Source organism: Drosophila suzukii, chromosome 3 (genome assembly GCF_043229965.1).
Source record: "Drosophila suzukii chromosome 3, CBGP_Dsuzu_IsoJpt1.0, whole genome shotgun sequence".
In the NCBI taxonomy this organism is placed as follows: Eukaryota; Metazoa; Arthropoda; class Insecta; order Diptera; family Drosophilidae; genus Drosophila; species Drosophila suzukii.
Window position 1 is genome coordinate 14,117,745 of NC_092082.1, and position 15,321 is coordinate 14,133,065.

At 41.2% G+C, this 15,321-nt stretch overlaps 2 protein-coding genes across 2 annotated transcripts; one reads left to right on the forward strand and one right to left on the reverse strand.

Annotated features, from left to right (window-relative positions):
* The first annotated feature begins 124 nt into the window (after positions 1–124).
* Positions 125–15,264, forward strand: LOC108020071 (mucin-5AC). Its single transcript, XM_036816082.3, has 6 exons — positions 125–393; positions 9,541–9,658; positions 11,246–11,564; positions 11,624–11,861; positions 11,922–12,084; positions 12,145–15,264. Exons 2-6 carry the CDS (start codon positions 9,572–9,574, stop codon positions 14,836–14,838), a joined length of 3,501 nt encoding a protein of 1,166 aa, XP_036671977.3. The 5' UTR covers positions 125–393; positions 9,541–9,571; the 3' UTR covers positions 14,839–15,264.
* LOC108020024 (uncharacterized) lies at positions 3,050–3,971 on the reverse strand. The gene is made up of 4 exons (XM_036816520.3): positions 3,739–3,971; positions 3,530–3,685; positions 3,297–3,464; positions 3,050–3,244 (listed from the first exon to the last, which is right to left on the reverse strand). The coding sequence occupies exons 1-4, from the start codon at positions 3,793–3,795 to the stop codon at positions 3,089–3,091; spliced, it is 537 nt and encodes a 178-aa protein (XP_036672415.1). The 5' UTR covers positions 3,796–3,971; the 3' UTR covers positions 3,050–3,088.
* Positions 15,265–15,321: the final 57 nt, after the last annotated feature.

Genomic DNA, 15,321 nt, shown 5'->3' on the forward strand with positions numbered 1-15,321 from the left:
AGAGCGGAGAGAGTGAGAGAGCGGGAAGAATTCGACCTGCTCTCTTCTCGCAGCGGTAGACCATCTTCATTTCTCTTTTCTTTCTTAGCTTCTTGAAGGCCAGCAACTGAGATTTGTGGCCACCGTCTTCAGTTTACCTTCAGTCTCGGGCGCGATCAGTTGGCTTTTCCAATTCGTGTGCTCTCCGGGTGTCCGAAAAAAAAGAAAATACCGTGAATCCCCCAATCGATTGGGAGTTATAATATCAATTAGCGAAACTGTGCAACGTTTGTGATTGAATTCAAATACAAATCGATTGCAGGGCGTATTACCTTTCAACTCTTCTCCTCCCCAAATGGAACCCATCGTCTTTCACAACGGGGGAAGATAATTAAGCAAAGCAGAACCTGGCAGGTGAGCTGTTTGGAAGTTTACAACTTTATTTGCAAGAAAGGTGCTCGGGAGCAGGACCATTCCATTGCGGACTCCAGTCGAGTTTTGGTGTCTCCCTAAGCCGCGACTTGGGCCATAAACTAGTTAGACATGCCATAAAGCAGCCTGTAGAAGGTCCAAAACTGGTTACATTTTACTTCCAGCGTAAGAGGTAGGCAAAAGCCTGGCCAAGAGCAATAATCGCGCACAAACGAGCTTGCAAAGCTACAAAATTATGGATGTTTAAACGAAAAAATGGCAATAAAAAAGGGGCCCAGGCCCTCACCGAAAAAAAACCAGTCTGTAATAAAAGAAATTAGAAATTAAGACCTCCCTCTCCCCCCCAAAAAAAAACCAAAAAAAAGGGCGGCAAAAAGCAAAGAGCATTCTTTCTTTCAACCACTGGCACCAATAAAAGCGTTGAGAATGGCTAAAAAGGTGGACAGGTTATCGTCCAAAGAGCTCAAAAACAAAAGGCCGGAGAACGTTTTGTTGTCTCCTCGCAATCTTTCTTGGTGTCGCTTTATATGTCGCTAACCGCGCAATTACCACGTTCATGAACTGGGCCAGTTCAGTTCACTATAGTCTTGGTCGTTATAGCCATGGCTATGCCCGTTGCATTTAGCTTTGGGATCTACGGAACCGGGGAGAGGAAACGCCATCGCCATTATTCTCTGATCCCACTAACCGCTATAAGATGAGTGGGTCGCCCATTATGACGCCGGATTGTTATGGATGTGTCTGTACATCTATGTATATGGAGTCGCATCGATAGCAATGCAAAGTATTGAAAAGTTATGATTACTAGTATCGTCAAAGTTAACAAAAGAGTAGGAACGGTTCCTTTTAATAACAATGATCTTAAAAATTCAGATCAAAATTACACTTATCGCATTATAAATAGGTATATCCTAATCTAATAAATTGACGAACATTTTTTATAATACTTTTTTTAACTTATTTAAATCCCACAGTAGGAATTTGATTTTCTTAACAGATGTTAGGAATGCCAATTTGTAAGCCCACATAATCGGAACGTTCTAATTTTTATAAACTTTTACAACTGTATTTCAAGATTGCTAAACGGTTAATTGTTTATGGGCACAGCCTGGGGTGCTATTATTTCGACCGCACCTGTGCCCATTAGAGATATGAGCGTTTTGCATGCGCCTATCTATGTCGGTGCGGAAATTGATTTTTAGTCGCAGTTAAAGTTTTTAGTTTGCGGTTCTCTTTTCTTGGTCTTAAAAAAGCGCTTATAAGACAGGAAGAGGCTGTGGCTCTCGGCACTGATTTTCTCATTTTCTGACCCAATTCGAGGCGAGGCACCCAGTAATAACCGACAATTTACGCAGATTCCTTGACGTTCCAAACTGACTCATTGATAACTACAGTCGTTGGAGAAAGTGCCAAAAAATCAGACAAAAAAACCACTGACTCAGCACGAGACACTCGGATTGGAACTCGGATTTGGACAAGGCTGTCTCGACAGGTTGCCAAATCCACTTCCAAATCCGAGACTGCATCCGAATCCTAGACGCATAAACACACCCATATCTTTCGCTCTTTCTGTCTGTCTGTCACCAAGGCATTTTCAATGTGTTTCACCCATTATATTTTCCATTTTTTCTTTATTTTATTTTGACAATTTTCACCTCAAATTAGTTTCACTGAGGCAATGAAAATTTTCATTTTTTTTTTATTTGGTATGTCGGAAGTGGATCAAACGACAGACGAAATAGAAATGCGCAAAACCAGATTGAGATTGAAAAATTATGTACATTTTTACGAGCATTTCTCGGGTGTGAGTGGAGTGCTGGTTTCTGTTTCTGTTTCGGTTTATTTTGATTTCGTTTTCGTTGTCTCGACACTCAAATTATTCATTTACGAGTTAATGAAACACTTTCGCTCGTTAAGAGCCGGTCAAGTCGCAGACCGAATCTCGGCGATCTCGAAATGCTGAGATCTCAGATCCCAGGTTGTCTTCGTAGTTGAACCCGCGCCCCCACAATTTTTCTTTTTCGGTTTTCTTAGATTCTCCGCTCTTCGCCGAGCAAAAGATTCTGCGTAGAGAATCGCAAATTGGTCAAGAAATGCCAGACTCATCATGAAGATGTATCGCGACTGGCCCAAATTGGCAGTTCGACTGATCATCCGTGCCGCACGATTCTTCAGCTCTAAGCCAAATGACAGAAGAATCTGAAGACTGGAGAATCAGATTGATCTCTGCAGCTGACTTGGCCAGCAGTTCGTGCCGGGGCGAAGTAGAACATAACGCTAAGCTGCGGCTAAATTGCATTCAAATGATGTAAAATCGCCTCTAATGGGCCGATCTTTTGTTTCGCCTGCCAAGAGGAAAGCGACCTCAAATGCAAGAGTTCGTTGCGGTAAAGCGAATAAAGCTCGAGTGCACTGCTAGAAATATGAGATATCTTAAGGTGGCAATAAAAGATTTATTTACTTATTGATTTTTAATCACCAGCATCAGACTTCCAACCTCTAACAACAGCTACCGTTGCTAACAGTCTTTCATATATTTTGTATATCTTCCGGATCTTTAATAAACGAATGAACTAATAAAGTAAATCAACCGTAACATTTAAATTGTTTCATTACCATACAATTTTTGAAAGTAATGGTTTTTAAATGTATTTTTAGGGTTTACAAATAATTGACTTCATGAAAGTGACCAATAGAATTTAGTTATGGCTCGTTTAATATCGTAAGCTATCCAGTGCATTTCGAGCATATAGCTTCCCTCCGGAAAAGGCAGTTTAGTGGTGAAATGATTATAAACACTGGAATAAGACATCTTTTCTAGCACAAGGTCATGCTGAAAAGATACATATTTTTATATAAACTGGACACTAAAGGCGATTACTTACGTCATATGGGCAAGTGTGGTTAATATTGGAAAAGTCTTTGAAGAATTCGTAAAAGAAGGTAACAACGGGATTGGATTTCGGGAATTTTAGGAACTTGCAGGCGTCTATCGTTAAATTGTAGAGGAAAGGTTTATAGCCATTCAAGCGTTTATATAGACCAAGGTTCAGCTAAACCGCAAAGTAAAAATATCATTAGCTTTAAAAATGTACATAAATAATATTTTTCTTCATACCTTTACTTTGGTTACGGGAGTCCTAAAGAGTTTTACCTTTAAGGAAACGTATTTGTACGATCGGTTCACGGCTTTTAAAATACAATAATCAAATCCACAAAATTCCTTATCCAACGCTTCACATTTTACGTTCGTAAATTCCAAATAGGAATTAACCTAAAAGAACTGCTTTAAGGAAGGTTTTGAATACATATAAGGACTTATTTTACCTTCATGACCAAGCTTAGAAATATGAAGACACCGTACAAATACTGCTGACTGAACATTATAACGCACAGATGTCTCTATTTACTCTGATTTACAATTTTGAACTAAACTTGACCGAGAAATCATCAACAAATGAATAAAGCAATTATAATAAAAAAAACATTTAAATATGCTGCAAAATCGGTTAATTCTTATCAAAAGAAACAATCTTGATTAAAATTACCTGTACATTAGTTGTTTTCGTTAATTAAGAATTAAACAAAAATGGTTTATATTGGAATCGTCCTAGTAAAAGTAATTCGCAACTGGATCGGTTCACTTCCCAAACTCACACTTTAATTTCGAAAATTAGTGACTAAGTTTGCAGTCAACAGAGAAAACCGAGCTGGGTGACCATTATAGGCAATGAAAGGATCCATAAAGACTGTTAAAAATGTTGAACTCGTTGTTGCATAAAGTATACATATTATGTATTGTCAAAAAATTTATTTATTCTTATTGAAATAAACGGTGGTCATTAAAATAATTGTTTTAATGATTTAAATTGTTTTCATTAGAATGTATAAACAAAATTTTGTGAATCCATCTAAAATTGAATTATTAATCTCTGGTTAGGATGAGATCAACTATGATTATTAAATCAAACATAAAACCCAAAACAAATCCATAAAAAGCTAAATAAATATTTATAGCTTGAAAACGAACTATACAAATGTATTTCTCTACGTGTTTGAGATAGACGGAAAGCATTTCCAGAAGTAGAGATAGAATAGAAAAGAAAAACATGGGTCCGATGTGAGTTCCAGTGAGTATGGTATGGATCAGATGGTACGGGTAGTGGATTGGGTATGGGCTGGTCTGGAAAAGAGAAGGAGGAGTGCTTCTCCTCTGGATGTGCGTGCCTCGCATGTTGATCGTGGCACTAATTGCAGTTCGGGTTCTTATCCGCCAAGTGCGTCGATGCATACTAAGAGGAAGCTGTCTTCTATATGTTGACATTTGCATTTAGACACGGGCTCTGAGTTCCACAAGCCAACCTGAGTTATTCGGAACATGTTGGGCTTTCCACTTTAACGATAAAAATAATTGAGCAAAACGCAATTGAATTGGTCTGCGATCTATGCTTTGGAGGTAATAAAAAAATTCCTAACAAATTGTTTCAAACATACTAAAAATGTGTTGATTTTAAATATTAACATTTTTTAAGTACAAAAAATATTTTATTACATTTACAAAAACCTAGATGAAATATAAAATTCATAATATGGTCACACCTTAGATGATAGTTTCAAATTTTTGCAAGAAATGGGTTTCTCTTTTGTTGTATGCTAATATTACTTCCTCTTAATTGGGATCGGAAATGAGAAGCTGAGTTGCAAAGCCCCTAAATGATTTCACATAAATTTCTGCCGAGTTCTCTAAGTAATATGGAACGAATTCACCCGCTATTCCCTATTAGATTTCTCAGCTTGGCTGACAAGTGACTATCTATCCGGCATTTAGCACTGTTGTTAGTACTGTTACCTCAGCCTAACGGTTCTGGCCACCTGACTTGACACTTTTCACCTTCGATGGGGCGCCCTGTACAGTCGGCACTCGGTTGTCCGAAGGCCCAAAGTTCTACCAAAGTGAGTAATCAAAATTCCGAATAATTCGCATGTGAGAACAACTTGACGGATTTGTTTGGTTTTAATTAGTTTGGTCGTTGGTTAAGGTGTTACGGTGAATGCTTTTAATGACTATTCCCAACACTGTTTACTATCCACACTCCGCATGTTATAATATATTTTTATTCTTCTCGTTCCTGTCAACTTTTCCCCTCTGTTTGTCGTAGAAATGAAATGCACTTTTAGTTCCGCAATGGTGGGGGACATAGAGCTTTACTTTGTATGCCAAGTGGTTCTGGGTGCTCAAAGAAGTATATGTGTTTTCCTTCCCCCGTCTTTATAAAGTGGTTACGCTCCAGTAAAACCTTGCTAGCTGGCGCCGTTAGAGCGATTACGAAACTGCAAATGCTGCACAGATTGCTCTCGACGCATACATATTCATTTTCTAATGACCATAAACAATTTAATTAATTTATTATACAATTAGCGGCAACGTTACTTTGTTCATTCATCACCGCTTCGGGGGGACAGTGGATATCGGGTGAAAATGAGCGGTTTTGTAGGTATAGGTTTCTTATTATATGGGTTTCATAGGGTTTGCCCGAAAGTTTCTCTTGTTATCTTAACCATTCGAAACAATATATGATTTTGTTATATTGGAGATGTATTTTCATCAAACAAAAATAATTTTATATTATTGATATTATGCTTTAGATAAACCTAAAAAAATCATATCTATGTTTTTTGATTTCAGATACATATGTTCCATATCCAATTTGTTGAGTACATGTTTATTTTGTTTTAACTTATGAGTGCTGTAATTAGTATATCCAGGTCTTGCTTATATTTTCACCGAATGTCATAACGAATTTCTACTGTACCGTCCGTTCTGTTTACATTAGACTGGTTATCTGATTTTCTATTTGCTCTCTTCGCCGCCTTTCTTTTGGGAAAGGAAAGCAAAGAAAGAAGATTGCATAAATTTGCACACTGCCCGGCTAAATTTGGGCATCACTTACGACATATGGCTAGCGGTTTTCAAAACCTCAAAAATGAAGCTGCAAAAACCAACATAAATATCATTTGACCATCACTTTCCCAAGTCAAATAATCAAAAATGCTGCATTGTTCGGATGATTCAATGGGCAGCTCCTCTAGTTTCCGATGCCTCCGATGTGAACTTTCCATTTCACCGTCGTTTTCTGATAAGCATCCATTGACATCGATGCCTCACCTGTAAAATCCCCACCTCCCCCCACCCCCCCCAAAAACACCTGTCACATTTCACTTTCTTCGACACTTTGTCGGCGAGCCATTATGATTGAAAGTGGCTGGGAATCTTAATCTGGCCGAAAATCGCGTCGCAAGTGCCAACGCATTTGGCCAAATATCGGTCGCATATATATACGTGCCAGCGGGTTAATGGCCGACTTCCGTTAGGCATTTCTGCAGCTATATTTATAGTATACCTATAGACCGACAACTGCCTGAATTTCCAGATCAAATTCTCATCAATCATTCTTTGACGCTTTTTCGTCCAGCAATTTCACCGACGGAGAAAATCGGCTAATGCGAGAAATTTAATCAACTTATGCGTGGCCGGCTACGTCTTAATACTTAATGCCTAAATCGAAAAAACTCTCTGCAAGTGAGTGTGTGCCGGTATTATTTTTGTTTTATTTCTGTATTTTTCGTTAACTTTTTTCACGCGACTCAAACGCAAGTCAATTTATTCTTTCTTTCACCAAAACACAGCAAGGTAAACACAGCTGAGGTCAAAAAGGTGGTTCTTAAATTATTTATAAAAATATATATACACTTTTTTTCGGGATTACTTAATTTACTTTTAATTTTTAAGAAATATATTGAATGAATTGAACTGAATGTTTTATATTAAATTAAATTAATAAGTAATATAATTTAATATGGTATTTCTTATAAATTTACAGAATTTAGTAAAATACCTTAACTAATAACTGGGAAAAAAAGGCCAATGTCGATAGATCATTAGAATGTTCTGTTGATCGCACCTTCAACGTACACAAGTCCTGAAGTATATATTTTTAAGTTATAAATAGTTCAAATATAATAGTTTTTTGATTTTATGTACTTAACACGATTTAAAATTAATTGTATTATTCAATTGAAAGAATTAATCCTCTTCAAGTTTATTTAAACATGAACATTTTTGTAAAATGCTTATCATTGAAACATTTCCCTTTTAAAATATTTAAAAAAGATGGCAAATAAAACCATTGTATTGACTGCAATTGTATGTACGTATTGGGAGACGAGCACAAGTTACCAGTTTTGGCTTTGGCCGTCTCCGGGCTTTACCCCACCTCATTTTCCCCTCGAATCCATTCCTCGGGCTCCGCGCATGCGCATCTAGGTCAAAAGCTGGTGGCTATGGCTTTGGCCATGGCGATGACGATGACGATGCCGATGGCTCCCCAAGCGTTCTAACTGTCTTGGGTGGAGGGTAACTGAGTACCTGAATTCCCCCTGGAGCCCAGCCATATACATATATCCGAACATATGTACATACCTCCACTCTAATTGCACTGGTTCTTCAATTTGCCTCTTTTTCAGCCAACTTTAGCGCGTTTTTGGCGGTCTTTTTATTAGGCAAATGGGTTTCCGTTCCATTTCAATGGGAAGTGTCGGCGATGACAGAGATTCCGGGCCTGCGTTTACAGTTAATGGGGGCTTACCAGGAAAGGAACAGATACAAAGATTTATGGGTGTTCGACAATTACTCACTTGGGTAGTAAATGTATAGTTTTAAATGCTACTAAACTAAGCAGTAATGTCGAGCTATAATTTATATAAACTATTGAAAAAACGTAAAATATATTTAAGACTTCTCCCAGACCCTTTCTATCTCACTCTATATGCCATTTTGCATAATCCCCATTAAGTTTGTGTTCGATTTCTGATGACCCAACAATGCGACTTCTGCAGACCGCATTATTATTCATAGTTTAAAATTAGTTTCTCTCCGCCAGCTAGAGCCCATCATCAAGGTATTCCTAAAAATAACAGAACTTTTACTTTTGCCAGCTCGAAAAGCTCAGACCCCCAGACCCAAACCTCTTGATCATCCATCCAAAGAGCATCCAACTATCGCTGGCGGCTCCCCGCACCGAAAAGACTATTTTTACACACGTTTCTTGGCGTTGCCTGAACTTTGATTTTGATTGCACATGTACAACTAAACCATACATTGTGGCTTTATAAATACCGAGATCTTACATGTGTATATGACGGCGGAACAAGCCATAACCCGGCCCCATCGTGGTACCATCTTGGATGAGGAGTTGGTTGGGGATGTGGATGTGGAGAACTGGTTTCCCCAGCCAACCCACTCCTCCATCGCCGTCCCATCTGCTGTGTACTTAAGCCATTCGGAGTGGGTTCTTTACGCTGGAGCATAAAGCCAAGCTTCCCATGAAGTGAAAATTCCAAATTTGTAGGGCTCAGCCATTGAGCGTATCAGAGTGTCGGGGAATTCTCTAATTAAATTTTTTGTTTATGCCACTGGAGAGCTTTCGCTTTTTACGACTGGTCAGTGGAGAGGTCTTCAGTTTGACCAGTTTGGTTTTCAATTTAATAAGAAAATGTGATACCTTCTTTCATGGGGAAGGTGGAAAATGCCTGGAATTTTTATAGGCATGAGAAATGTCTTTACTTGTTAAAAGAAAATACAGTTTTCATATGATTTTGTTCCCAGAAATATTTTTATTGTCGGGTTATAAATCAAAACAGATAGTTAGAGCTAGAAAGAATGCAGAATATGATTGCTTGATAATTTTTAAGAATTTTCCTAAGCGATTACCATGATTTTTCCTAGTGCAGAAAAACTCCTTTGAATACTTTTAAGTACTTTTGAGGAAAATGCAAAACAAACCGGTTAACGTCTTGCATATCTCATAGCTATTGTGCACTGTTCTTTTCCCCTTTTCCCTGGCGAAAAGTGAGAATTTTCGTTTGGCTAATCGGCTGGCAAACAGGATTAGCCGGTTCTGCGGCATGCTGGCCCATTAGTGGCTTTTTCCCAGCCCAATCCCGATCCCGAGCACACGGATCACCCAGGCCCACTCGCAGTGGTCCCCAAAAGAAAGCAAAGACCGTCCCGAACGAAAGTGAAGAAAACCGCTAACAATGGCTAACCCGAAAATCTTTTCTTCTTTCCAGAACCTGCGATCGGAGTTGTAACGGTGGTAAAATGGACACCGTCTACGGGACAAAGAAATACTTCCAGAGTTTATCCGGCGTGAGCGATATATACAGGGCGCAGACATGTCGGCAAATGGTAAGTAATCCTCAATCGTTTATCACTTGCGGGTACAAAAGGTATAACAGTTATATGATTAGCATTTTTTGGAGTCGGCTGGAGAATAGAATTGAGACCATTTATCGTCCCCCAAAATCTCTTTGTCAATAGAATTGTTACATCAACTTGCTTCGGTTGGTTTTCTTTCCTTATCTACGCAGCAAGCATATTTATGTTTATTCATTTGCCTGTTTGTTTGGGACCAGAGGCTCGGAATCGAGCTGTTTGCATTCCTCATTCACCAACAAACTAGAGAGTCTGAAAAAAACGATACATAGGTACGAGTAACTAGCAAGCCAAACACGACAGAAGAACGTTCTAAAAGGTGAATGACTTTCTCTGGCGGCGAAGAAAGAAGAGGCAACGCAGAGCCGCTGAAGAGAACGCAGAAGAAAAGAGCCGAGAAGACGGCAATTTGGCCAACTGAGTGGTTTAGCGAGGTAAAAGGTAAGGAAGAGGGAGCTTCCCGGGAGAAAGAGAGGAACTAAGGGAAATGCCCTGCAGCTAACGAATGTTAAATGGTAATCAAGAAACAATCTGACTTTCTCATAGGCCCCTCGGGGATCTACATGTGTATCTCCCCGAGCAAATGCACTTACAGCTGGGGCCGAGATAGTAACCCATAGGGTTCTGAACATAAATCACTGATTCTGTGTAATTAAAGATGAGGTTTAGGTTTTGGCATGTGTTAGAAATAAAGAACTGTTATTTCCGATCTATAAATTGAATTTTGTATATTTCCAAAATCGAACGACTTTAACAAAAAACTTGTTTATAAAGTTATTAAAAATTAATGAATTACTATTTTATGTATTTTATTTATTAAATAAAATCTAGTTTAATTAAAGTAGTATTATCTTCAATAAGCAGAATAAGCCTATATCAATGACATACAAATAAACGTCAGACTTTTCAATATCAATGTCAATGCCAAATCAAAAGACTTAAGCAAAAAACTTGTTTATGGCATTCGTAATAAAGGCACTCGAAGAAAAAGCAAGTTCTTGTTGATGGATAAGTAAATCTTTTAAGCCGATCTGCTAATATATTAATAATATATATATGATAAAATTAGAAATGCTAACCAGCTGATTGCAACTGTACAGCTAGGAACCTGCGGAAGTTAGCAAGATTCTGAGAATCTGACCAGGTGCAATGACTTTATACGACTCGGTAGATTGTAGATCCCGACCCAGGCTAATTAAATGCGTTTTCCCAGCGCTGTTAATGAGATGCATTAACAAATCATGACAAGTGCTAACCGACGATAGCGATTCATAGCCTGACATAAGGCTGGGAAAGTTTAGGGGGAAGTTAACCAACTTGCGGTTCTTGGTGATAGCGTCAATTGAGTCCAAAGTGGGGAGCCGTTAGAGGCCAACTTCCGTCATCTAGATTGGTAGATTCGCAGACCGAGGGACTGGGAGTCGCGATAGAAAGTGGCCGAAGGGTCGAGAAAGTTGTGCGACTTCTGGCGGCTAATTATCGAATTAGTGGCCATCGGGATCGGTTGGGATGGCTTAGTTCGAAAACCTAGTTAAGAACATCTGACATCTTCTTTCGCAGAGCGGAGCGGATTATACCTACCAGAACACAGTTGGCCGGCGGTCTCAGCTGGGGGCTTACTATCACATGAACAAGCAGCCCTCGTACACAAATGAGCACAGTTTGAATAGTCAGTATGGATACAATACGTGGGGCATCTGGCGGGATGGGAGGAACATTGCCCCATCCACCTTTTCGGCCAAGACGCATACGCAATACCCCAAGAACCGATCCTTCAGCATTATCCTGACCACGGCTGCATTTATAGTCCTGCTGGCCGTCATTTCCATCGCAGGATTGGCCTTCTACTTCAGCTCTATTAAGACCAATCTGGAGGATCGTAAGTATATTGATGATATGTGGGTTTTCATTAAGTAATAATATTTATTTTTCTTACAGCTGTCATGGGCTTTGAGGGTTCCTTCCGCATTGCCAAGGGGGATCTGTTCTCCACGGGTCTAAAGTACAACCACACCACCACCTACAAGCAGAAGATTGATTTCTACAAAAGATTCGTGGAGCGTTCCATGATGGACAATGGATTGCAACCACTGCGCACAGATGTCTGGGGTTTCGGAGAGGGTCCACTGATAAAGGTCTCATTCCGGGTGTTTCTAGATGTTCGCAAACTGCCACAGTGAGTAAACTTTGTCGCTATAGGGATAATAAAAACTTAACGACTTTTTTATAATACTAGAAACATTTTGAGCGTGGAAGAGTACATCAAGGAGTCACTGTTCTTGGAAACCGCTGCCACCAAATCCCTATATCGCTCTTTGCGTTTGGACACGGAATCGGTGGAGATTAAGCGCATTATGGATGAGCAGGTGGTGCGATCTGCAGCTATATTAAAGGAAGCCGTAAGATAACACACACTTTCCAAAGTCAGAATCCTTATAACACTATGACTTTTTTAATAGCAAACGGTGCCCACTAGTCAAACCCAATTGGAAAAGCGTCTCATGAAGAAGGGCAGTACACCAGCGCCAGCTGTAGTTCATCCAAAACCCCTTGGAGGTAATACCACGCCCAAACCGAAGAATCCCCTGTTGCGCAGTCACTCCCCCGATGATGAGCCCGATATAGATGTGGAAAATGCTCCGGTCATTCAGGGCTCCTTCGAGGGTTCCTTCGAGATCACCAAGACGGATGCGGACATTGCCCGCAAAAAGACCCCGCCCACTCGCGCCTATCAGGCCAGTAGCAGTAGTGCCCTGCCACCCAAGGCCATTGCGGTTACCCCGTTCTCCTTGAGGGTGAAGCCCAAGAAGCCGGGCATTGAGAAGCTGACGACGGTACTGCCCCAGCATGTGCCCACTGGAAGTGGCACCACCAGGGCAACCACCAAGGCAACAACTACTACCACAAAGAGAACTACCACTTCTACGACGAGGAAAACAACTACTACGACTACTCCAAAGCCCACAACGACTACTACAACAACGGAGGCAACTACTAGTACAACAACTTCCACAACTACCCAACCTCCACCACCACCTAGCACCACTAGAGCCACCACCACAACCACCACCACCTTTACCTATCCCCCTGTAAGCACACCCACTCCGAATCAAGGAGGATCTCTGCCCAAATTGGATGCGAATCTGTTTACCACCTTCCCCATTTTGGACACCCAACCTTGGAGACCTATGCATCGAGAAGTGCCAGAACTACTGCCCGGTCCACCTCCAGCTTTTCCCACCAAAACTCTGCCAGGAGGAACCACGCCCACTGTGAACCACATACCACAGAGGAGGATCGATGAGTTTGAGCTGCCCTTCATTGCCGACAATCCCACTCCTCCGACAGCAGCTGTGGCTCCAGTGACCATTGATCCTTATAGTCTGGGGTTCCTCAATCCGGGATTAAGAGTTCAGGAGCCAAAACCCAATCTTGGCCAGCAGCCACAGGATCAAGAAATGCTTTTCTACCACAACTTTGGCAGCCCAATCTTTATGCCGGGCACTGAGAATATTGAACGCTTGGGAGGAGCCCTGGTGGAACCACATCCTCTGCCCGTGCCCCTCATCGATGACGTGATCATTCCTCCATTTAAACCCATTGATGCTACCATGGGAACGGGAGAGAAACTGCCCTTCAATCTGGATGCTAGCAATGAGAGATTCGAGCATTTGGGTGGAGGAGTCATTGCCAAGAAGCCACAGGAGAAACTGGAAAAGAAGGAGCAACCATTGAAGAAGGAACCTCTGGAACAACAGATCAAGGAAATAAATCAGACTCTGCTGGAAAAGAAGGATGTTCAGGTGAAGAAAGATCAGAAGAAGGAGCAGCTTGAGACTACCACTAAAAAAGAAATTAAACAGGAGAAAGTGGAGGTCACCACCTCACCCCCAAAGATCCCAGTTAATAGCCCACCCAAGCCAACCAAAACACCATCTTTACCCTCTATGAAACCAACGGATAACTCTGTTTTGGCCGATACTATAGGAGAATTCTTCATGGAGCTACTTAATCTGCCTAAAGAAGATAACTCCACCGCTAGTAAGAAACCAACAGAAGATAAGATAGAATCCAGGATTGAGCCAGAGGAGGAGGAAACCCTGGAGACCCTAAAAACCCCCATTGCGAGCCACTCTAAGCCGAACTTTATGAACCTTAAGGAGATCATTCTGCAGAGGAACACCGCTTCTTCGATTCTCTCCAATGAAACTTTAGAGGAGGATTCCACAACAACCACACCAACTACAACAACCACCACCACAACGGAGGAGCCCAGAACCACCAAGAGAAATCGCATACGGACCACCAGTGAACGACCCACAATGATGGACGACTCCAACTTATTTCCCTCGCACTCCAAGTGGGAGTTCGTGAACAGTTCATCGGCCCAAGGATTTGGGCATAATTCGAATATGAGGAAGGTGTTTAATAAGACCCTGCAGGCTTGGGTCTCGGAGGACATTGACAAGTCGGAGAATCTGACCCTGAATGACATCAAGACGAGGATCAACAATGCCAGTAACATTCAGGACATCTCCCTGATCTTTGATACACTGGCCTCCAAGTTGGGCATCAATCCCAATGTTCCCAACAAGTTCCCGCCCTTTTCGCAAAACAAACTGAAGCAGGCACCCAAAGAGGATATCAGGAGGCCCATGCCCACCTCCACCACCACAGAGGTGCCTTTAGTGGTCCCGGAATCCATCTTACCGGTGGAGAGGGAGCCCTTCATTAAGCCCATGTCCAGTTTTCTAGAGGATGGCTCCTCTGAAGTCCTGGGAGCAGCTATTCCCGTGATTGGCGAGGCGGAAGTGGAGGTGGTGGACCCACTCAACTACGAGGAGATGCTCAAGATCTCGCAGTTTGCTACCAGCAGCACGGAACCCAGTGTCCACAAGCTGGTGACACTGCTTCCAGTGAGATCCAACTCCGGAATTCGAACCTATAGACCACCAGCCGAGGATGAGGAGACGCCGAGGGGTGAGAGTGCTCCAATGCCCGTTCCTGCTCCAGTTCCCACTCCCGCTCCTTCTTCTGCACCCGGAAGAATCAGCATACGGCGCAAGAGCAACCTCAACCAGAGCCGAAGATTCGGCCAGCCACCCGCAGAGGCGGTGGTCAAGGGCGGCATCCAGGTGACGGTCAAGAAGTGATTACAGAGTCGGCCAAATAGCTTCACCTTGAGATTAGCGGAGAAAAACGAGTTCTACTCTTTAGAACCCAATGATTTAGCCTAGACCACTATATCTATATGTAGCTCTAAGTAGGGAATGTATCTTTAATTAGGTCGATCGTGCAAATAACGAAATCTTGTTCGAAAATTGTTTACACATTCGGAGTGGAACAATTTTGGAATGACACTTCCGGTTATACTTGGCGGTATCTGCGACTGCCAGTCCTCAGTATTTAAGAAAAACCACATCACATTGCTTAAGTATCGAATCTTTAGTTTGTATACGATCCTAGAATTTTCGAATATTATTTTTTCAGTTCATTGCGATTCTTATGTTAATGTTAGCTTTGGATGTAACTTAATGATTAAGCTTGATCTTTGAATAAATGTGAATAATTTATTATTATTTATTGTCTTGTTTTCTAGAGTTTTTTATAGTTACAAGGTTAGGTTAGGTTGGGTT